At 36.8% G+C, this 24,819-nt stretch overlaps 3 protein-coding genes and 1 pseudogene across 4 annotated transcripts; 3 read left to right on the forward strand and 1 right to left on the reverse strand.

Moving 5' to 3' along the window:
* Positions 1 to 431: 431 nt before the first annotated feature.
* LOC110734272 (peptidyl-prolyl cis-trans isomerase CYP21-4-like) lies at positions 432 to 4,364 on the forward strand. 2 transcript variants are annotated; one of them, XM_021914353.1, is made up of 8 exons: positions 432 to 705; positions 806 to 977; positions 1,711 to 1,732; positions 1,936 to 1,974; positions 2,364 to 2,449; positions 3,297 to 3,434; positions 3,535 to 3,685; positions 3,807 to 4,364. In XM_021914353.1, the coding sequence occupies exons 2-8, from the start codon at positions 826 to 828 to the stop codon at positions 3,891 to 3,893; spliced, it is 675 nt and encodes a 224-aa protein (XP_021770045.1). In that variant the 5' UTR covers positions 432 to 705; positions 806 to 825; the 3' UTR covers positions 3,894 to 4,364. The 2 variants fall into 2 exon arrangements, with proteins under 2 accessions (XP_021770045.1, XP_021770044.1); XM_021914352.1 differs by having other exon boundaries at positions 433 to 705; positions 1,711 to 1,753.
* A 4,456-nt stretch (positions 4,365 to 8,820) lies between these two features.
* On the forward strand, positions 8,821 to 9,441 carry LOC110734588. The gene has a single exon (XM_021914752.1). The coding sequence runs from the start codon at positions 8,821 to 8,823 to the stop codon at positions 9,439 to 9,441; it is 621 nt and encodes a 206-aa protein (XP_021770444.1).
* A 1,889-nt stretch (positions 9,442 to 11,330) lies between these two features.
* LOC110734274 (zinc transporter 6, chloroplastic-like) lies at positions 11,331 to 14,136 on the forward strand. Its single transcript, XM_021914354.1, has 2 exons — positions 11,331 to 12,459; positions 13,648 to 14,136. The coding sequence occupies exons 1-2, from the start codon at positions 11,725 to 11,727 to the stop codon at positions 13,960 to 13,962; spliced, it is 1,050 nt and encodes a 349-aa protein (XP_021770046.1). The 5' UTR covers positions 11,331 to 11,724; the 3' UTR covers positions 13,963 to 14,136.
* A 197-nt stretch (positions 14,137 to 14,333) lies between these two features.
* LOC110734273 lies at positions 14,334 to 18,985 on the reverse strand (annotated as a pseudogene).
* Between the last annotated feature and the right edge of the window lie 5,834 nt (positions 18,986 to 24,819).

The raw sequence follows: 24,819 nt of genomic DNA on the forward strand, positions 1-24,819 counted from the left end.
AAAGGGACAAATTACTAGTTATCAACATACAAGATATAGTTAAAGACACTTCAATTGGGAACTTCAATGAGCAATCTTTACCAATATGAGCATTTTCACCTAAGTGGTTATTAATCAACTGCGTGTTCTCTTTATTCTTTCACCTAAGTGGTTATTAAGTATTAACTTGTTAGATTAATTAGAAGAAATGTACTCCAACGTCTAATGTACTTATGAAAGGTGAAGAAATATAAGATTATTAAAGTTAAAAAGCTTTATTGAAAGGTGAAGAAAACAAACCCATAACCCCAACATCTAATGTACTTGTACAAGGTCAAACTCTTTTTGTAGCCCCAATCAAATTCCTAAGGACCTTTGAAATTTCAATTAGTCATTAATGTAAAATGAAACTTTTCTTTGAATAAATGTATAATCAAACTCATCATACTCTTTTAACTTTTGAAATTTCGAATATTGAAAAAAAACGCCCAAACCAACCAAACCCTCCAAAGTTTTCCGATCTCAGAACAAACAAATACATCCAAAATCAATTTATATTCATACGCCAACTAATATCTTCTGTAGAGAGAGAAACTTCTCAACACAACTATTCTTCTTCTTCTCTTTTTTGGAGAGAGAAATAATCATCAAACTTCTTGGCAGATTCATCACATCTGTTATTCAGATTCCAATACCCCACAAAAATTCCTCTGATTTTCGATTTGGGTATGTCTTCAAATCTCTGATTTCTTCCCTAATTATGGTAATTTATCTAATTTTGGTGATTTATTGACTAATTTGATCTTTTTTTTTCCTGGGTTTGAAGAATTTTTAAGCTAGATAAATATGGCAAGAATAAAGCCACAAGCTTTGTTACAGCAAAGCAAGAAGAAGAAGGCGCCAAGTAGGATCAGTCTCACCACTATAATTCTGTTCAGCTTGATTGTTTTCATGGTTGTCTTCTTCATCTTCTCTGCGTATAGGCATTTTTCTCACAGGTATCTTTCAATTTTTATGTTTTTCTATATCTTTATTTGTTTTGTAATTTGGAGAATTTATACCCTTTTTGTTTTTAATTTTAGGTTCTGGGATTTTGGGGGAGAATAGTAAGAAACTTGATTTGGGTTGTATAATTTAGATCATTGGTTGAAATTTAGAGCAATTTTTTTTTTTTTTTTTGGCTCAATAAAAATGTATGCTTTATAATGAGAATGATGATTTGGGTTTGCAAAGGTAGAAAAGTAGATTCGAATTTGAAAATTTGAGCTCAATTGTACTTTTCATGTGGCTTTAGTTGAAAATCTCAATTTAGTGTTGCTTTGATTGGGAGAGCAATTGTGTTTGTTGTTGGGGCAGTTTTCACTCCGATTTTGGCTCAATTTTGGAAAACTTCAGCTTGAATATGCAATCTCCAAAATTAGTTTTTGATTTGGAGTTTAAGATTGGGAAGCTTCACAAAAAGTTTGCTTCTGTTTTATGGGTTTGAGTTTGATTAATTTCAATCTAGAACTGACCAACTTGGGAGGGTGCAAGTGTGTTTATATTGGTGCATTTTTCTTTGTAAACTGATTAATTTCAAGAGATCTTTCTTGTAATTTACTGCGTCAATGTGCTGAAATTTACAGAATTCATGATAATTTTGGGGATAGTCATATTTTAAGAGATGTTTCTTGCTATATTAGGTAATTGACAGCATTTCTTTTCTTTTCTTTTGTTGATAATCTCTGCTAGGTCAGTGAACCCAGATGAACTGGTACGTTATACAAGTCGTAAGGTAACAATGTTAGTATTAATTCAGTATATTTATGCTATTTACACCACTAGTATTGATCAATGATTAATTTTTTGTTCAATTGATAACTAGTTGCCAGCTCTTGCAGACTAAGCAAGCCATCAGCTCAATTATGCAATTATGCCTCATTTCTTATAACCTATTTTTATTCCCTTATGTAATAGGTTGGTGAATTGAAGAATATTGGTGTTCCGAAATATGCGGTATGTGTTGCTTTTATTTCTCTTTTTACTTGTCTCAAAATATTTTGGTTATGACACTCCGTTATTATATTCTTCCCCTTGTCCAGTATCATTAGTCATATTATTCCGACCCCTCGTAACTAAGTGTTGACCATGAATTATTAAAACTCCCAATGCATTAGTTGTCTTCTTCTCATCCTTTCTCCTCCACCACTTTAAAATTGATGATTTTGGGCCTATGTTAGAGAACTCTTAATATCATCTACTTCTATCTTGGGAAATTTGACAAGAGTTTCAGGGCAACCTGATTTGGAATACGTGACTATTGTCGCTGGATATAGGGAGAATCTTATGGTTGTTTGCAACCTTGGTTTCTTTTTCCTGAGCTATTTATCTTTGTCTTATGCTAGATTATTCAAACTTCAAAAGGCGCCATCGCTGTGGAACTGTTTAAGGATGGATCTCCTGAAATTGTTGATGAGTTTATCCAGTTATGGTGAGTACAAGATCAGAACTTTCAGTTGATTAGTAATTACGCTAGAGTCTGGAGTAAAATTCAGTAATTTGCCTTGTTGGCCTTCTCTGTTTGTTTGACTGCTTTGATGCCTCACTTCTGTAAAGGTCAAAATGTCAAATACATGAGAAGGCATGATATAATTTAGTAGTATTCACTTGTGGAACTAATCCATTTTTGTGGTATCTTTAACGGCTTGGTTATGCCTAAAAGAGGGAGAAATAGGCCTCATTTAGAGATATAAAGAGAGGTTTATAAGTATTTGTAATAGCTTTTGTATACCCTTATATTCAGTTATATTGATATCCTTGTAAACTCCGCAAGTGGGTTTTCCGCTGCCAGTCCCAAGCCTGGATAAAGGAGGAGGGTTACGGTAGGCCAATGCCAGCCAGTGTAAAACTTTGTCACATCGCTTGACATGAGCCACAATGATTGAGATTAGTACTAGGATGGGTGACCTCTTGGAAGTCCTCATGTTGGTTCATGTAGCCGACCCCACTTATGGGATTAAGTCGTTCAAGAAGAAGAAGAAGATTGATATCCTTGTAGTATCCTCAGTTGGTCTCAAGAAGTTATAATCTGCAATATCAAGAAGTTGATCTCAAAGTCTGCCCCTATGATGCCTAGACCACTGACCTAAATTTTTGTTCTGATGCTTTTTGTGAGTAATGGGACTGTGGCCTTACAACCATTCTCTCTCTCGCCACAGACACACACTTTCTTATCTTTCCTTTTTCCTGTTTGGGGGAAGTGGTGGTGAGTAGGAATTTTTTTTACTAGGTGTGATTTGTGTTGATTTCGGTCATCTCTGATGAATCTAATTTTGCAGTCAGAAAGGAAATTTCAAAGGGATGCAATTTCACCGTGTGATAAAGCATTATGTGATACAGGCAGGGGATATCCACAGTATTGGACCTGCTGAACAATGGACCCTCAAGGGGAAGCACTACAGCCAGCTTGATAGAAGGTATACTCGCTTTAAATCCATCAATGTGTTATGCGTGTTTGAGGTTTTTTCGTTATTGTTGTTCTTGCATAGTTATACACAAAATGTCATTTCTTTGCAGTGTTAAGCACGAGGCTTTTATGCTTGGAACCTCCAAGTCAAAGCACGATAGCAAAGGATTTGAGCTCTATATAACAACAGCACCTATTCCCGATCTAAATGAAAAAATTACTGTTTTTGGACGAGTTACTAAGGGAGAGGAGGTTGTCCAGGTAAACATTCTCTTCCAACTGATGTGTTTATCTACTTATAAGGAAACACAATTTTTCTTCCTCCTCTTTTGGTCAATGTTGTTGCTAATAGTTATCGGTAATGACTTTCGACTATGTTCAGGAAATTGAGGAGGTGGACACAGATGAGCACTACGTACCTAAATCTGCCATTGGCATTATGGATGTGACCCTTGAACAGAAGTTATAAACAAATTTTTTTTTTCTTCCTGTTTCGAGCTCAACAGCTGTGCTCTTCATTGCAGAAATTCCTTCTCCGGGGTTTCCTTAGCAGAGTCTACAGATGCAAATACTTGTGAACTTCTCAAACTTTATCGCTGTTTGGTTGTGTTGGGGGACTTAGAAGAAATCTAGCCTGTTGTATGTTGTTCCTTTCCAACTCTGCTGAAAAAAAAAGTTGAACAGAAGGGATGATATATATGATGATATAGTACGAGAATTTTTTTTTTTTTTTTCTTATTCGGATTAGCAGAGAGATTATAGTAGCAGTAGGATTTTGCTGTGTAGGTATCTTAGAAAAATCAGAAACTCTCCGCTGAAGCTCAATGTTTCTTGCTCTTTTTTGTTTATTTCTTTTTCCTTTTTGTCAGTTCATTGTTAGTGACTGCTTCTTGAATATACTATGGCTTTGGCTTTGAATGAAAAATTAGCTTGTCAAATCTCCAACAAACTGTGGCTCTTGTTTTATTTGGTTGTACTACATCTTTGTATTCCTTCTAACCGACGTTTTAACTTTTTAGATTATTATACCGATGCGTAAAACCCCAACGTGCAGGGACTTCATGATTGCATATGAGTGTTTGTGCCATGATGCTCCCGCAAGTGAGGTCTTTGCAAGTGTTGACGCTTGAGGTACAACGTAAACACTACATATGCTGCGCAGGCCCTAATGAGATGCACACACTAGTGGATGTGTTAAAAAAAAATAAAATTGATTTAGATAATTATCCATTGGATGAGTTTAATACATTACAAGTAGTTAACATGATGTAAAAAATCCTAGATAAATACTGTACTGCCTTGGGGATTAAGATTCAAAATTTCCCATAAATTTACAAGTAAATTTTGTTCCGTGCATATAGGGATTCAATATCTTTCCAAATTATTCTTAGAGATTTTGTAAGAATGAAACTTTTTGGTTCACTACCATCTAAATTCTAAACCATAGCTTATCTAAAATTTAAATTATATTTTCTGTTTTCGATTTCGAAATAATAAGCAAAATAATACAGTACAAACTGAAATCATAATTAACAATAATTAGCAGAATAAGATATTGCAAATTGAAAAAGATTGTATTGCAATGGTAAGATACTCCCTAATACATTGTTCTTGCTAAAAGTAAGCACCTCAATTTAATCGGTTTAAAAAAAAACCTTACAAACAAACAAACTTGTATTTCTTGGCAAATATTCATCAATCACAACATAGTACTTGAATTTTGTAAAACAAAACAAACAATCATGTTCCCTAACACCTCCCTACTAAACACCACGATGAAACTTCTTGAGAGTAGACATGAGCTCCCATACACGATCAAACTCCTCCTCGGCTTCGGCCTCGGCCTCGTTGTCCTCATCCACCAAACAACCTCCCTTTGCATCGGAGATTCTAAGATTAACATCCAACTCAAGAGACCTACCACAAGAAACTTTGTACGAAGTTCGAGCAAACTTGAGAATATTATCAATAGCATACCAATAACAATAAGGATCAACACCCATCAACTCCAACCACTCGTGTATCTTCTCCAACGGTTTCTTCCCTCCATACACCGGAAACATAACATAACAATCTTCCTCGAAAACCGAAAACATCTCCGACTTAACACCTTCTCTACTATCTTGACAATATATATTCACAACAATTTTTTGACATTCTTGAATATTGTCCGAGTATGAAACTCTTATTGGACACTTCATTAGTACCGGTTGCTCATTCCTATGGCATTCGTCGTAAGGCCCCGAAAAATCGGAATATTCTAGAAAGACAGACAAATTGAGTGACCACCCCATAGGTACTTGATAAGATGAACATCTAAGGATGTAATCGACGGCATTAGGATAAAATTGAGGAAGAAGTTCCATTTGCTTTAGCCATCCTTCTATGATATCTTGGGGATTTTCATTAGTGTTGAATTCGTGAGCATTTGTCTTGAACGTTTGCACCGTGTTGATTTCGCACGGGGGTATTCCTGCTCGTTTGTCTTTGATGTGGATGATCATGGTTATGGTTTCTTCGGCGTATGGATCATTGTTTTTGATTAGGTTATGGCTTCCTAGACTGAATTCCATACACGGGATCATTTTGTAGAAATGAATTCGACGAGGTTGAGGTTGAGGTTGAAGATCTGAGGTTTAAGGTTTATTTGAGATTACAATTAAAACGGTGAAGGAGATGTACGTACATGTATTTATTACGAAAGGGGTATGAGAAGTGCTTGATGAACAAGGAACTTTTATTAATTTATCTTCTAACACGGTTGGTTAAATTAGAAAACAATGTGTAAATTATTAACATATTTTATTACTTCATTACTTGGTACAAAAGTAAATTATTAACATTAGGAAACAAGTAGATTTTGAAGGGAATTAAAAAAGGAAACAATGTAAAATATCAACAAATAACAGATAGATAAAAGCATGCGGTGTGAAATTACTTGGGGATTAATTAATTTTGATATTTAACATTCCTAGAAAGATTATACAAATCGTTGTAAGATCTTAGGATATTATGCTAAAGGATACTCCGGTATTAAATTTAAATACTTACCTAACTAATTAATTTAAATTACCTAATTAATTAATTTAAATTACATAATTAATCCAGCTGTACATGTTTATGATGGATAACAATTGCATACCAAATAGGATTAATATGGATATTGGTGTTTGTAATAATTTTAGTTTGTTTTCTACTCCGTATTATTTTGACTGATACACTAGGAATACGTCTCGTGATGAGGAGGGCTGCCTATGATTTTTTTAGCTTAAAAAAAAAGGATTAGTATAGATACCGCTTGTGATTTATTCTTCGTATAAAGTAGTATAAATGTATAATATTGTACCTAGATATATGTGTGTTCTACATTAATTTATAAGAGAACAATTATTTGTAGCATATATTTCCTAGGCATCATCTTCAAACATCCATATTAAATTTTCTTCACAACATTTCATTTCCAATTTACATCCATTAGCACATTATGTATTAATGGTAATCTAAAAATATGAAAAAAGCACATATTTTTTGGAGGAAAAGTTTAACTACTAAGGTAATGAACATAAGTTTCCCTTACAAAAATAATAATAACAATAATACGCTTAATTCATAACCGTTGTTAGTTCCACCGTTGATTGAGAGATCGAACTCATTGAGGTGATCATTAATTACAAAATGAAAGTCTAGTAACGTGCCCACCACAAAAGTAGTTTCCCGCATAGAAGCAGAGGTAAGCACGCCCCGTTGCAGCTTCAATCTGCTGTCGCGATAATGCAGCAGCACTCCAATCACTAAGAGCATCAGCATAGCAAAATTCTTTAGCCTTCTCTTTCGACTCGAAAAAATGAACTAGTCCAGTTCCATAAGTGAAATCCACCAAAGCATAACCCTCAAATGAACCCAGACAATACTTCATAATCTTTCTCCAATGCCTCGAGACAATACTTCATCCTAATTCCTACAATGGAGGAATTTTGAGACACTACTATGCGCAAACATTTGGGATAGCCTAATGATAAGGCACACATTTCCACAACATAACATTAGTGTTGTAACCTTGTCAATGATGACTTGTGGTTTATAAGGGGACATAAATTGAGGAACAGAAGAAAAATATATGTTGTTTTTCGATATCAAGTCCTACAATACTCATTACAACAGGACGTCGACTGATTAATAGCAAGTCTCTTAAGCTTTTCTCAAGCTCATCAGCAGTTTTAATTATGTTGGTGTTAACCTTTACCTTCCCTACGTTGATTTCTAGTGAAGAAGACGTGTTTATTAGAAGAGTTTAGGCTTAAGTTTAGAAAAAGTGTGCACAAGAAATGGTTGAATTTGTGATATTATATACTGCTACTAGGAGAACTGAAGAGGCTTGGAAATCAATGGTTTATTGTGCCATAAATCCTAGCAACTGTTAAGTTTTAAAGTAGAGCTGGGCATGGGCCGTGCCGGTTCGTGGGCGACACGGGCCCAACACAAGAGTGCCACAGCATGGCACGAGCCCGTCAGCGGCACAACACGGTGACCGAAGAGTGGGTTGTGGGCCGTGCCGTGAACACAATTTTGAAAATCCAGCGGCACGAGCATGGTAATTTGGCCCGCAGGACGGCCCGCCAGCACGACACGGTAATTTCAGCCGGGCATGGCACTGGCACGTCAGACACGGCATGACCCGTGCAAAACGGCTATATTCGTGCTTCAAACGGCTCTTTCCAACATAAATAATATATAATAATAAAAATAACATAAATAATAATAAAGAACTATAATAATAAAAATAAAAAGAACAATAATAATATAATAATAACAAACATAAACATAAATTAATAAAATTATTTAAATAGTAAATTCATTTTAAAAGTTGTTCAAAAAAAATATATCGATATTTTTTTTATAAAAAAAAAAAAGCATGGGCGGCCAGGTGCCCGGCACGCAAGGCATGTGGGTCGTGTTGGCCGTGGGCTGGGTGGTGTCAAATGATGGTCCGGCCTGGCACTGCCCATTAAGATTCAGGCATGGCACGGCATGGCCCGCCAAGGCTCAGGCACAGCACGACACTACACGAGTCACCACCAGGCATGACACGCTGCCCACCTCTATTTTAAAGTATTGGACTTGTGCATTTGATTTCTCGCACGACTTCACAGATTTATGGATTGATTTTTATTGTAAAAAATAAACCTGTTGAGTTACCTCCTAAGAATTTCCAAGAATCACCTAATTGACAGTTTTCATTCCAAAATTATTGTCACTTCTTATCATATATAGATAACCATCCTATGACATTTTCCTTATCATCAAAACTTTTCACGAAGATTATGATATACAAATTCCCTCGTCTCACCAAAATTGCCTTATCACTCTTTAAAGAGTCGTGGCAAACACCTATAACCATGTCAAATTTAGACCACTTTCAAATAGGAGGATTAGATATCACCACCAAAGTAATCAACAAGTCCAACATAGTCGAGCTAGATCAAGGCTTAAGAGATTTGTTAGCAACTGCCCGAAAAGACGGTGTAAACCTTACAATAGGGCTGGATATAGAGAAACGCTACCAGAATATTCCTAACAACCTAAGACCCTCAAAAGAATACGTATCTGCATTGATGTTCTGTTGCGGGGACTTTTGCCTGATCATTCAGCTGTATCACTTGACCGCACTCGAATTCTGTTCGGTCTCCAAATTCCTTCAACTCCAAGAGTTAACATTCGTGGGTGTCAGGATCAAGCACTGCCTCGAGGCATTAGGCACGAGTTGGGGGATTAAGTGTAGATATGCGGTTGATCTGCGCAACTTTGCAGCAACAACTTTTACACAGTCTAACATTTTAGGGACTTATAAACTGATTGATTTGGCTGTTTTAGTCAGTAATCATGTGTTTGATAAGGATGAATTATTTACTAAATGTAATGGTGCAGCTCTTAGTGATTGGAGTTTTGGTACATTATCTCGTCACCAAATTGAAGCTGCGACTTGGAGAGCTTATCTTTACTTCAATACTTCTATATAGGCAACAACTTTTATGCTAGGAACTACTATTAAGTATCAAGTAATCTGACTTCTTTACTATCTTTTTGTTCTATTTTAAATTATTTATTTGTTTGTCGAAGAATAATGCATGAGATCTTACTTTTGTTCATGTATATTTCATCTAGCTCCATCTTGTTTTAGTCTTTTTATAATGCAGAATTTCAGTTTTCCTTAATATAGTTATGAGTTTTTTTGTTTTTTTTTTAAGGGAATTAAATAGCTAGTTATGTACTGCATATGTATGTAGGATAATTATGTAATTGTCATATATTTTCTTTTCAAAAAATAAATAAAAAATTGTCATATAAATGAAACTTAATTTACTCAAGAATACTTTATAAATAATTGATGTCTAACCAAATCCGCAGGACAAATGTTAACTTCATGCGATCAAATTCAATTAAAAACTCTAATATACACCTGGGTGCAAGACGCATCCAAGGGTATTTTTTGTATCATCAAATAAGTGAAGTATATCTTTAGTGTACTTTACATCGGGTGTATTAGGGTATATAAAAATCAAAAATCTTTCTAGATAATCTGCAAGACCGTAATTAATATCGTACATCCGTCGTACAAATCCTCTTCAAGTCACGCCCAATACATGTACTCTTCTCAGCCTCTTCGTCCCTGGGATGATGTCGAGACTGCTTCGAAACATGTGTGTAAAAACTCTTGGACGTCTTATCTAAAGCAAGAACATTGAAACCTAATGGTAGAAGATTTGTGCTTGGAATAGACTTGTTACTGCCGGAAAAGGAAGCCGTGGCGGGTTGAGTGCTTGACTCGCCGACCTCGTATGTGGAGTTTAGTAAAAGACGTTGAGGAACTTGTTGATTAGGGATACATGGAAACGGTGGAATCATGGTTAACTACTTGTTGCTTAATGAATCTTGTTACGGAGTATTCTTTCTAAGTAAATTAACAAATACTAATAGGATTTACATAAACTACTAACAATATGATATTTTTTTTAAAAAAAATTTCTCTGAAAAAAAGATGTGATATTTTTTTGTACGCAATATAATTTTATTTATTTATTTATTTTAATGAAAAGTGTTTTTTTTTATCTTAGATAGGAAAAATTTTGTCTAAAAAAAAAAGGATAAATTTAAAGAAGATAAAATAAATTCAGACAATTATTTCGAACAAAAATAAAGTTAAAAATAAGTTTTTCAAACAATAGTTCAAAAAAAAAAAAAAAAAAAAAAAAATCTACTTCATATCTTTCAACCTACTCATATTGGGCTGCACAAGAAAATGGATCTACTAATACTCATAGATAGTCTATTCACTACGTAACTATCACATGAGAATATGAGATATACTCATACACAAGTATATATTATAAGCTCATGCAAATGACCTCAACTTTAAAAAGATGACTCTAATGTCTCTATACTTTTCCAAGTTGAAATTTTATTTGTCCTCACAAAAAGCACATTGTAAATCTAAAGATTATGAAATAACATTTTTCAAAATTTTAAACTAATATGTATGTGAAGAAACTATAAAATTTGCAATATGGAGAAACAATGATGAAATCGCTTCTTTTCTATTTTGCTAATCAACACAGCAAAAAATACCCTTAAATTAATAATTTCGCTGCTACCCTCAAACTAATAATTTCGATACTAGAAAACAACTTACCCACCTATTCAATGTGATATATTTCATAGATATTTCATTAACTCTCTTTTTCAATTAATGTTATCTGTTAATTATTATAAACTGTATTAAACAAAAAAATAAATCAACCAAAAATTCTTAAAATTCATGTCTATTGTCTTTAGCGTAAACAAAAATTTTCGCTTTTCTTAAGGTGTTGACAAATGAAATAAGAGTTTCGATTAAGTAATTTTGTCCATCCATAATTACAAAAAAGTCCATGAATAAAAGAACCCAATAAAACAAAGTTGACATCATCATGTACACATAAAAACATGTTACTTATAAACTCAATGGAAATCACACACATCAAACCAATAAAACCCAACACCAACCTACACAAACACAACACCACCCAAAATAATACACCACCCAAAATAATAAAAAGCCCAATAATTTGGCATACATTTTCCACTTCATCCTTAATTAAAAACCGCTCTCTTAAACCCGACCCCACCTCCATTAAAATCCAACTTCCTTCCTCTCTTCATTTAACCCCTTTTTCCACGGCTAACATTCACTCTTTCTTTCTTCATCTTCTTCTTCTTCACTTCTTCTTCCTCCACCTTTTTCTCTCTCATCACGTGACTTCCTCATGCCGACGTGCGGCGATGTAAACGCGGTGGCGCGTGCTCTCAAGTGCCGTAACAGCACGTCGGCAGCTCACATAAAGCTTCTCTCCACTCTCGTCATATTCGCTACAAGCGTCGCCGGAATTTCATTCCCAGTTGTTCTTGCGAAATCCTTCGCCGGAAAACCAGCCTACGACAGGGCTACTTTAGTAATTAAGTGTTACGCTGCAGGGGTAATCTTGTCAACTTCACTCGTGCATGTCCTACCCGACGCCTTCGACGCGTTGGGTGACTGCGTGGTTGCCACGCGCCACCCTTGGAAGGACTTTCCCTTCGCGGGGCTCGTAACGCTTATCGGGGCGCTACTGGCTTTACTTGTTGATCTCGCGGCGAATTCCTCCCACGCGGAGGTACACGCGCGTGGGGGGTATACGCAGCTGGATGCCCCCCACTGCCACGGTGGCAGTGGGGAAGGGAAGGTGGAGATGGTGGTGGTGGTGAGGGAGAATGGTGACGTGGTGGAGGAGAGAGAGAGTGAGAAGGTGGCGGCGGCCGAGGCGGCCGAGGAAGAGGCAAGGGAGAAAATGAGGCAGAGGATGGTGTCACAAGTGTTGGAGATAGGAATAATATTTCATTCGGTGATCATTGGGGTGACCATGGGTATGTCACAAAATGTTTGTACAATAAAACCACTTGTTGCTGCTCTTTCTTTTCATCAAATTTTTGAAGGCATGGGACTTGGTGGTTGCATTGCTCAGGTACTATAATTATAATCAAAATTTATTAATTACACGTGTTTACAAGATTATAAATAGGTTGTTGGTTGTTATATTAGGCCGTGGCAATACAATTAGGAAGTAGAAAGATTTACTATACAACGGTTACATTAAACAATTTACCTAGTACGAAGTTGTTGATGTTTTGTCTCTAGGAACATTATTGTCGTGTTTTCTTATCTATTGTTATATTTTACCTGACCAAATACAAGTACACGACCTAATTTTTTTTTGGTCACGATGTGATTAAATTTGTGTGACAATAGGCATATAGATTGTAATTTTGTATGGCACATAAATTAGTGGTGGAATCACTAAATCACTATATAAGTTAGGAGTGTATGTTGGGGTTCTATTATAGGAAGTTGATAGTGGATAGACTAGTCACAATACTACAATGCTTGAAGTGCCGTGATTCAAAAAGTCACTTATTTTGACGAGAAAATAAAATGGGACCTCATCTTTTGTAATTTGTGGGGTTGCACTATGGAATTAAAGATTATAATGACTAGTAACATTGACCATTAATTTACATTATCGTCTTTGAGGGGGTTCAGATCTAATAAAATCCTTCATCTTATCTACAAACAATATTAATTTACCCACATTGTGGTAGTTTTTAAAAGCAAAATGAAAAACCGTAGAAAGTATGCTTGAATTTATTAGTCTATCTACGGATAGCCTTCCTTAATTTAGTGCTTGATTCGGCAAATCTTGTGTTATCACACTCTTGTTCACGTAGCTGTTATTTTACACACATCTTAATATCTTATGTCCGTAGTTAATCATCGCAAAACACTATTTTAGTATTTCATGAAAAAGTTGTTACTTTTCCTAATAAGAAATGGTGTACAAGAATAATATATGATTTATGATTGGATTCTCAAAATGTTATTGCTCAAATTAAGTGATCGTCAAAATATAGAGTAGTCTCTTTGATTTACTGTATGATTTTGTTCCTAACTTATTAGGTAATGCTTATGTCATGTGTACAATTTCCTCAGTTTGCATCATGAATTGGTCTTGGATAATACTTCATTGATTATGATGCATGTTCTATCAGTTTATATAATCAATTTTCATCTCAAAATAGTAAATGTAACTATAGAGCATTTATGTATATTAATAGAAGTAGCACTAAATTAAGAATGTGTTGATACCATCTACCAGGCAGGATTCAGCTTCAAGACAACAGCCTATATGTGCTTCATGTTTTCAGTAACGACGCCAGTGGGGATAATTTTGGGGATGATAATTTTTGCGCTGACAGGGTACGATGACAGCAGTGCTAACGCGTTGATTTCTGAGGGTTTGCTAGGTTCACTATCATCCGGTATACTCATATACATGGCTCTAGTCGACCTAATATCTGCAGATTTCTTCCATAACAAGTTGATGAGCTCAGAGACGAAGATGAAAAAGGGTTGTTATATTGCTCTGGTTCTTGGTTCTGCTTCTATGTCAATACTTGCTCTTTGGGCTTGAAAATTTTGTGCATATTTGTAACTCATGTAAGAATGTACTTGTACCTGTGGTAAATTTGATTATGCTAGAAATAGATCTCCTTGCACTCGTAAATTATACTACATACAAAGTACTATGATCTACGGTGTTGTTAGGCTTGTCAATAGTTTGGTAATTGAGCCTTAATTTGGTGCCTATTCAAGCCCACAAGTTTAAACTAATAAGGGCACAATATTGGATTATTGATGCTCATCTTATTCGAGTTCAAACTGTAGGTTACACTGACTAAAGGTGTCGTGGATTTTTTGCTACCTATCGGAACTAGTTATAGGTAAATAGACATTTTCACTTAAGGGTGCACTTTCTCATGTATGTGCTCAACAAGAGTAATAATTAGACAAGAAATTTAGATGAAAATATCTTATGTAAAATCATGAGATCAATCAAGTAATCTCTCAATGCATGGAAAGAAAAAAAGGATCGGAATAATAATTTCAGAATCCAGGTATACAATATACATGAAATAAAGTGGACAAGACCAATTACAATCAAAGGGCTGATGCAGTGATGCTTCGCCTGTTGTCACAGTAGTAAGAAAGCAGAACAAACATCGGAAGCTGATCTATGTTTGAAATGCTTTAGCAGAATGGAATTATATGCATTAGTGATTCAGTATCGTGTTTAGTTGCTGGTATTGCTACCTAAGAAACAGCAGCTAGCAAAGGTTTAAGAGGTTTTAACAGTGTATCCATGAGCCAACCACAGTTCTAGGAAAATGTTTGCTGAATTGCATATTACAAAGTTTTTTTTTTCACCCAAATACCAAATTCACAGGAGGTCAGATGTTTTTACTCCTAAAGTCCTAAATCAATTATGGCATACCTTTCAAAGCATCTTCTTGTGTTACGTCCAATTGTTGCACCATCTTCTTCCATCCACTGATAGATAGATTCTAGACATCGGTTACAGAGCACAGGTCTGAAACAGTTTCTAGCAGGCACTTCAATCGAGAATCCAGACTTTACTATTTGGTACCTTCTCTTCTTTGCCACACGAGATGAAGCACCTCTTTTACTGGCCTCCATCAAATTAGAGTTCTGCCACATCCAAAAATCTTACAGCAGAGTCAATCTGATAAATCTACAACACAGCATGAACGTTGAGCATTTCATATCAAGCCTTATCTGTAGACTCTGTAAGCAGAACTTGATCCTCTTCAAGCAGGCAAGCATCAATCACAACTGGTACCAGTTCATGGAAACTCATGTACCTCAACTACCAATCCTTGAAACACTTTTGCCGACTCTTGAATTCTTGATATCATATAGCTTTGACAGCACTCTCAGCATAGCACAACAAGGTGGCCATAATTAAAGTATTTTGGCCTTGAAGAGCTTTGAGATTTGACTTATCTGACTGAAATACTCTACATTACTATAAGGCGGTGATATGCACATGTCAGGAATGTTCAATTTTGAAAAAGTTCAAATTTCCCAGCCTTAATATAAGCTGAGGCGACTGGAAGGCTTCTTACATTTTCCATCTGATCAACAATCACAAAATCTAAATCCAAACCCAGGAGTAGACTGTTCGGTGTTAGCAACAGATGCCAAGACAGATGCTTCTAACTTTTATCACTTTTATAAGTACAGGCACCTTTTTTTGGCTGGCATTCTCCCATTAAGGAGTTCACTACTCTCTATAAACTATGACCATCTTGACATGTATGCATAAGATGTTGCCCTGCTCTTGCAACTATGTTGTTTAGCAGTTATTTCAAACCAAAAGGCATGTAAGATTAAAAATCCAAATTTGAAAATAAATCAAAAGCAAGTACCTAACATAGGGGAAGAAGAAGCCTGGATCTTCTTTCATATTTGCTTATTCCACCCTGTTATCTTGTCCTCTCTCACCCATTGTTTTTCTTCATACAAATAAGCCAATACAAAAATGTTATAGGCTCAGGGGCAATACCACTGAGTGGTATCCAGTACAGAAACCAAGGTTAGGGGATCGGAGGATGGGCTGGCAATAAGTTGAGAGGACCTTCATACTTAAAAATAGAGTTCATGACCTCCATTCCCATGCCTTGTCTAAACACAAGCTCTCATTAACGTTCATGCAAAATCATCCAAAACACAGAAAATCAACAGCCTATCATAAAAGTTCGCAATGCGTTTAATGTGTCTTCCAAACACCACGTTTGGGGAAGAAAATGATTAGAATGAAAGATGTAGATCGCAAATCAACAAGACGAAGAAATATGCTTATTCAGCATGAGCTGCAAATCAAGACCCGGCATCAACCATTCAACAACACATGCTGGTATAACCAAGAAGGATATGGAACTAATTGTACTGTCAAAAGAATTCTAGACATGAATGAACCTCAGCTCTAGATCACAGAATGGTGTCTGCATTACCATTATCCTTCTAGAATACATAAATTAGTCAGTATCCGATGAAATGAAACATATATATAAAAAAGTATGCATGTTAGACTATTGCAAGTTTGACCTTGTCTGCATTCTTCATCAAAATTGAAGAAAATAAAGAGAACTGAGGCTCAATGACACATCATAGATCAATCCCCATCAGTTATCATCTAGATTCATAGTTTACATCACCTAAGAAATCTACCAGCCCTGATTATAAAGAATACGAAGAGAACGAAAAATTCTACCATATTAAATATAACTTCCCAATGTCACAAAGCCATTTGGATCATGAACTGAAATACAAGAGCTTAAGAACACTCCACAGCTGAACTCAATTAGGACATACCTTCTCAAGCAATTCCTCATGCTCAGTTCCAATATTTGCTCCGTCTTGCTCCATCCTCTCACGCATTTCAGGGGCTATTTTTCCTGCAGCTGCATAGATCTGAAGCAATCCCAAGTAGGCAGTCGAAAGGAGAGATTGATCTTTCTTAATCAAATGGAAAAATTGTTCAGCATTGTTAACATCCTTCTGTTCAATTAAATACTCAATAAAAGGATCAAAACTCCCAGCAAGTGGCTTCCATTGGTTAGTCATCGCCTTTTCCAAATGCCTCAAAGCAGAATCGATCTGGCGTTTCCCCAGGAAATAATCCATGAAAAGGGCATGGACTTTCCATACTTTATTTCCAGATCTATCTGTAACATCCTTCAGCAATAGTTCAGCCTGCTCGAGCATATCATGCCTCAAGTAAGCAACTATAACAATAGTTGGGAGCCTGAGATCAAAACTCTTATACTTAGTGTTCCAATCTTGGAAGTACTTTTTCAGAAGCTCAACATTGTCTAGCTTTGATAGAATATGAAGCATAGTAAGGTAGCTTAAGTTGTTACAAGCTGGAAACTTTGACTTCATCTTATCCCATGCCCGAATGACAGACTCTAAATCACCAACACCAGCATACAGGCTAATCAAATGATGATATCCAATACGATCAGGATAGTTTGAATCACCCAAAATTTCCTCCACCTTTTTCAAGGATGGAACAGCTTTCTGATGCTGACCAGCTTTGACATATGCTGAGGCGAAGTTGCAGTATAGTTTCCACTCATCTTTAATATTTTCCTGTCTTTGAGCCTTGTCCATAACTCGTTCTACACCTTCGAGATCATTTAAACATGAATAGCTATGCATCCATGTTTGGTAGGAGATAAGACTTAAAGGGATGTTTCTCCGCTTCATTTCCTCTACAAGAAGAGGCACTTTCTCTGGCTCGCCTACTTTCATAAAGAGACCCATAAGATTGCTGAATTCCAAATCATTGGTATACTTCATCTCATTCATCTTTTCGAAAATAGCCAATGCTTTGTCAGTCATCTTTTCAGTACAGTAACAATTCAAAAGAGCTCCATATACAAAGCCTTTTTTTCACTTCAGGAGGAAGACTATCAAAGTACTTTTCTGCTTCGCAAATACCCTTAACTTTTACAAAGTATATTCAAACGCAACGCATACTCATACTCAAATTTTTCCTTCTCCATCCATTCAAGGATCTGTATGAAGCAACATCACAAGATTCAGTTCCACAACATCACAAGTGATAAAACTCTTCTCCAACCATCACTATCATAGTAACATGTCAAGCACACATACATTCATACAAGCAAGCACCTAAAGGCTTAAACACGAACACGAAGACATAGCAATACAAATGCTCAATCTAAACATAGGGACTATATTTCTTAAAAAAATCGTCATCTAGTAAAGATAATAGTCACCAATCATGAGTTCATGACTTCATTCACATTTCACAATATACAATATGAACACCAAAACCCTATGAGACAAATGGGGCCACGAAAACTCATTATATTATACAAAAATGGCAATATAAGAAATTAAACACTGAAACATTAAGCACCGGAGAATAATCCCACATACTTCAAATTACTCAATTAAATTCACAGACAATAGAATCAAAATCATAATTAAACAAATGAAAGCTTCAATCTTTAATTTCTAATAATACCCAATTAGAAACATAACAAATTTTAATAAAAACAAACTATTAATTTCCACATAATAAAGTCATAATCATAATCATAATCAAACAAATAAAGCTTCGATCTTTAATATCTACTAATACCCAATTAACAAATATAGCAATTATAATCAACAAAAACAATAAATTTATAAGCTAAATTACCTCAAGGCAATGGTCGTAGCGGCCAAACTTACGGAATTTCTTAATGCAATGAATAAGATCAAATTTGTTAATTTTTTGGGAATATTTTTCTGATATACTATCCAAAACATCGGAAATTTTCTCGCCGGTGGACCACACATTCGATAATCTAGTGTAAAGCTTATGTTTATTGAATTTCCGGCGAAATGCGGGTGATTTTTCCGGCGGAGAGGTTGAAAGATGCCGGGAAATCTGAGAAGCGCCAGAAATTAGACGGTTGTTGTTGGTTGAAAGCTTCAGTAAGCGTGGTATCGAGTGATGTATCATTTTGTGTGTGAATTTCTTTGTTTTGTCAAATTGGGGTTTTAGAAGGGTTTTAAGTTTTGACATAGAATGATAGAAGCCTTGTTCCAATGAAAGAAGGAAGGGATCCTATTTTTAAAGTGTCTCGACTCGGGATTGAACCCCGACCTTAAAATTGAAGGTGCTCGGAATTAAACTCCAACCTTAGAATTGAAGGTGTAATCTTTTCCACTAAATTAATCTAACACTAATTAATTGTAAAGTATAAAAATTTCAATGATTAGTTTTATACTCTTTTAAACTTAACAATACTGAGTAGTGAGTATTCCCTAAATTCCTATATTTTAGCAACATTTGACCCAAAAAGTGGATTTATAATAGCGTCGCTCTTTTTGTTCCTTCCCTTGTATATTAGTTCACATCTTGCAATGATTACTGATTAGTTCTCTCTGATCGTCCATAATAATGAGTTTGATTAGTCTTATTGAAGAGACTAGTTATCAATAAACAATCAAAGCTTAAATGTATAAAAGTTTATTATATTCATTTCAAATAAGAGTAGTTGTTGATTCAGAAAACTTAGGTAAAATAGGCTTGATTGAACTCATTAATCAAGCACTATATTAGTCTACTATAGTACTATCTCTCATAAACTTTTGAACTTTCACGTAAATTTAACGTATTTTTTAAAAAATTTACTTCATACAATTTTATTGAAAATATTTTGAAATTTGAATTGCATATATATATTTAATGCGCGCTTTGTTTTATCATTCACTTGCCTTTTGGCCTGTGCATGGCACGGGTTATGCATAGGAAAATTAAAAAAGAAAATTCGTTAGCAATTTTTTGTCCCTTGGAAAATCAATGAATATTTTTAAATAATATTGTAATTTTTGCATGAGTGATTGATTAAATATCAATCAATTTAATGAAAGTTAAGAAGTAGGGGAAGAAAAGAACTTGTATGTGAATTGAATAGAGAAATAAATAATACAATTGATGAAGAATGTTAAAGGGATTTAAATGTTAGAGATGAATGAGAACGATAGAGTGTTAAGGCAAAAGGAATTATAAAAGTTCTCTCATGAAAAAATTATAATAAAATAAATTCAAATGGTGAAGAAGAGGAGGACATGTGCTGTATATAATTTGTATTTTCATGTAATAGGTATATAAGTATAGAGGAAGCACATTAATTAATTTAATTCACGGTCTTCATTATTCAACATAAAGCGGTTGTTATTTATGCACTATTTGATTGAAAATTTAATTTTTACTATTTATAAATCACGTGTCATCATTTCTATATTTGTTTTAGCGTATAGTTTTTTTTTAAAATTTATTATTATAATTATTATTATTCTCAAAAACAGAGAAAGTCATACAACCTACAATAAATTAGTGGGAAGCCGAGATACAATTTGGGCCCCCACTCCTCTAGCTATAACAAAGCCTACCCTAGTAAAGATATGAGCTGCAGCACGAGCCCCAATGTCTTGCGTCGCCGAGAACCTCTGAACCCGCTTCAACAACGCAACAACCTCCTTCTCTAATTCCCCAAGCGAAGAAAAGGAGAAGGGAATGAAACCATATCCAATTTGCCGACAACTAGCTTCATACTTCTCTCGCTTACGATGAGCCGCATAAGCTACAACCCGTCCAGGAACAAAGTTAGATAGCCCTAAACATATCTTAAAAATACAGTCACAAGTCAGGAACAAAGTCCCGCATCAGCTTAAAATTTATTATTATTATTATTATTATTATTATTATTATTATTATTATTATTATTATTATTATTATTATTATTATTATTATTATTATTATAACAAAAACCTACAAAGTCAATTGATTTACAAGAAATTAGTGGGGAGCCGAGATACAATCTGGGCCCCCACCCCTCTAGCTATAGCGAACCCGATCCTGTTGAAGATATGAGCAGCTGCACGAGCACCAATATCCTGAGTCCTAGCAAACGCCTGAATCCGCTTCAGCAACGCAACAGCATCCTTCTCTAATTCCCCCAATGAAGAAAAGGAGAAAGGAAGAAAACCATAGCCAATTGCCCTGCAACACGCCCCATACTTGTCCCGCTTCCGCTGAGCCGCAGCCGACACAACACGACCAGGAACAAAGTCAGACAACCCAGATTGAGTCAAAGGAGAAGACCCCGTCAAGTCAACACATACATCAAGACCTCTTTCCCAAGAATAAAGCAACACATCTGCCGGTCGAAGGGCCCCGTCATTCCCTCCAGTCAACCCAATGTTAACCTCCTTCCTTGCAGAAATCCCAGAGCGGAAACAAATATCAACAAGGGTATCACGAACAACGTTGTGCCGATGTTTAATACCTACCATCCCAGCACAAGACACCGCATGATCCCCATAAATATCCCCATCAAAAACCCTAGAGCAAGCAGAACACGGAGTCGAAACGGAGAACAAGGGAACACCCAACCGGTAGCAAAGAACACAACGGTAAGTCTTACCATTCATAGTCTGACCCAAACCTGATATCGGGACCGCTCGCAACCAGGCAGATGTGTGATCCCCCTGCTGGGACTTCCATAAGGCGACCTGACGCGGAGATAAGGAGAAAGTGGATTCTACAGATGCAGTGACCTTCGCGAAATATATATCTGCCAATTTTTTCATGAGGTTAGGGGCAGCGATCTCACTAGGGTTACGCAAAAGGTCAGTATCCACAGTCCTATTAAAAAGACTAAGAGCGCCATGGAAGGTCGGACCTGGACCATCAATACCAGAATTGCGAAGAAGCGAAGTCTGAAGACCAGAAGACTGCAAACGCGACGCAAGGAAAGCATAGTGATGAACATCGCCCGCTGAATAGACACCCAATCCACCATAAGAAAAAGGTAAGGTGGCAATTCGCCATTGCCAATCACCAAAACCTGGCCCCGAAGCAGTTACAATGCGCTCCAAAGAACCTCGAAGGGCCACATCAAAAGACGAGGAGGACACGTACGCATAAAAAAGTAGAGTTTTGAAACCCCAGTACACGCACGAAGTAGTAACAGCTCACATTGGGGATCCTCAAGCTTAGCAACAGCATCCATGAGCTCAATGGTCTTCGAAACTCTCTGCGAAACAAGCTTACCACAGAAAGAGGCATCCGCACTGACAGGACCACCAAGCAACTTAACACCATGTACAGGACGAGCAATGTCAGGAGGAAAGACACCGGCCAAACGGCTACGTGGGTCCTCCGTGGGCCAGAAAACTTCCGTTTTCTCAACGTTAACATGGAGGCCGAGACTAGGTCCCTCTACCAAAATCAACTCCATGACCTTCCCTACCACCAAGGTGTCACCAATAATAGTGCCATCATCCAAATACCAAGCCTGCAAACATAAGTCGAAAGAATCCCTGATTCGACAAACCAACGGATGGAGCACCAAAGCACAAAGCAAAGGGCCAAGAGGATCACCCTGCTGCACACCTTGACATGACCTTAAGGTATGCTCCCCATAAAACAGCCTGGCTGGAGTAGAGTAACAGAATTCAACCCAACGCGAGAGAGCTGGACAACGGAGACAGACCTCACACAGTAAAGCCGTACGATCAACCAAATTAAAGGCATTCCGGAAATCCACTAGCAACATAGAGAGGCCAACATCACCACCACGAGCCTCAACCAAACGATTAACAGCATGAAGAATAGCCTCACCACCCGCCGGCACACCAACACCAAACTGAAGACCTCCTAAATAGTTTCCCAGACGCGGACCAATTAAAGCAGCCCCAACCTTTGAAACCAGACGCCTCCAAACAGTACCCACAACAATAGGTCGAATACCACCACCAGGCTTAACAAGTGGCGTGAGAGGAGCACTGGCGATGTATTCTCCCAACACAGCAGGACATTTCCCAGAGAGAAAGAGATTAACCACCTGCGTAATAGAGTCTACCAACTCATCCGAAATAGCAACTGCAGCACCACCCAAGCAATCCATAAGGTGTTGAGCACGCAAGCCGTCTCTACCGCATGACGTACCACGCGGAAAACCCCTAATCTGATCTAAGACAACAGCAGGATTAGCAATAAGGGGCTGATCAACGGGGATATCCGGTAAGATAGGAGCCAGAAAGGAAGGGTGCTTAGCTTGCAAATCAGCAAGAGTAGCATCATTGTAAGGGGCAAGACCAGAAGACGAAAGCACCCGAACCGCAGCAGTGTAATGTCCGTCACTAATCTTTCTCTTACATTGCGTAATATTACGCTCAGACAAATCATGCACATCATCAGCATCCAACAGAGGTGGAGACACATCAGCCAACGTATCCCGCACAGGACCACCAGGCTCACACCAAGATCGAATAGCAGCGGAGATACTCTCTTCCTGCCGCTGCCGCCTGACACCCAAAGAACACTCACGACTACTCCTTGGAGAAAAGGTTTTTAGAACACAAAGAGGCAACACAAGCAGTTGAACCCAACAAGAGACGTCATCAGGCTTGCATATCACCTTATCAAGCGCACCTTTTAGAACCCGAGAAAAACCCAAGCGACACTTAGGAGGAATAGATTTCACCGAACGAAACCGCTTAGATAGCAAACTATCCAAGAGAGCAACATCGAATGCAAAAAGAGGCTCACAAGGCACACTAGGAACAAGATCAGATACTCCCGAAGATGGACCCTGCGGTTTAGAAAAACCATAAAGGATGAACCGAACAATACCATCCCTAGAATCAGGTGGGGCCACAATATCATCAGAACCAGGACCATGTCGACACTTCGTACGAAAAGTATGTGTCTTGAAACACTCCCCACAAAACCAAATGCCCATACGACGAAATGTTGACTCCGCCTTTAAGAAAATGGCCAAATCAAAAGAAAGAGAGTGTCGAGTCAAATCTCGTGCATCCCCACAACAATGACGATCACGGAGATGAGTGAGTAAATAAGCTTTAGTGAGCCCATTACCCCCACCATCCTGACACCCATTTAGACCCGCAAATGGACAACGAAAACGAACAATAGGAGGCATAACACCCACCACAACTTGCCACGAAAAGAACACAAAACGACACACCAAAATAGCACATCAACTACACACTAAAACTGCACCCAAAAAGCACCCAAAACTGCACCTTATATACACCAAAATTGCACCAGAAACTGCTCACGAAACCACACCAAAACTGCACCACGAACTGCACCACAACCACCACCAAAAAGCACCATGAACTGCACCTTATATACACCAAAATTGCACCAGAAACTGCTCACGAAACCACACCAAAACTGCACCACGAACTGCACGAAAATCACACCCAAACCACCACCAAACTGCACCCAAAGCCGAGCAGGAAATAGCCTGAAAAACAAAGAGAAAACCGCTTGAACCTTGCGCTGAAAACAACCCGAAACAGGGCTGAAAATCGCCCAGTAAAAACAGGTCTGAAACTCGCCCTAAACAACCCGAAATTGCCTTAAAACAGCCCAAGAACGACGCCTGAAAACCGCCTGAATGACGGCCAGAAACCAGCCTGAAAACCGCCCTTTAAGACTGCACCAAACAATCCCGAAACACCCTAAAAATTATTATTATTATTATTATTATTATTATTATTATTATTATCTTAAAAATATCTTAACTTATATAGGAGATATGTATATTATGGCTAAGATGATATAAAATTTTATATTCTTTCCATTGTTAAAAAATGCAAGAGGCGTTGACTTAATGTATATTGAAAATTGTACAATGATCATTTTATTTTTTACTAACTAAATTTACCAAAATCAATTTTAATATAGTAAATATATTTTGAATCTTGTGTAATCAATGTTTAAATAGTAAATGTCATGTAATGTAAAATGAAAATAAAAAGAAAAAAAAAAAATCAAAATAGTGATTTTGGAGGGAAAAAACAGCACCAGAAAAAGACATGTGTCACTTCCGGAGTCTATTTTAGTATT

This window comes from Chenopodium quinoa, unplaced genomic scaffold (genome assembly GCF_001683475.1).
Source record: "Chenopodium quinoa cultivar QQ74 unplaced genomic scaffold, ASM168347v1, whole genome shotgun sequence".
Classification (NCBI taxonomy): domain Eukaryota; kingdom Viridiplantae; phylum Streptophyta; class Magnoliopsida; order Caryophyllales; family Amaranthaceae; genus Chenopodium; species Chenopodium quinoa.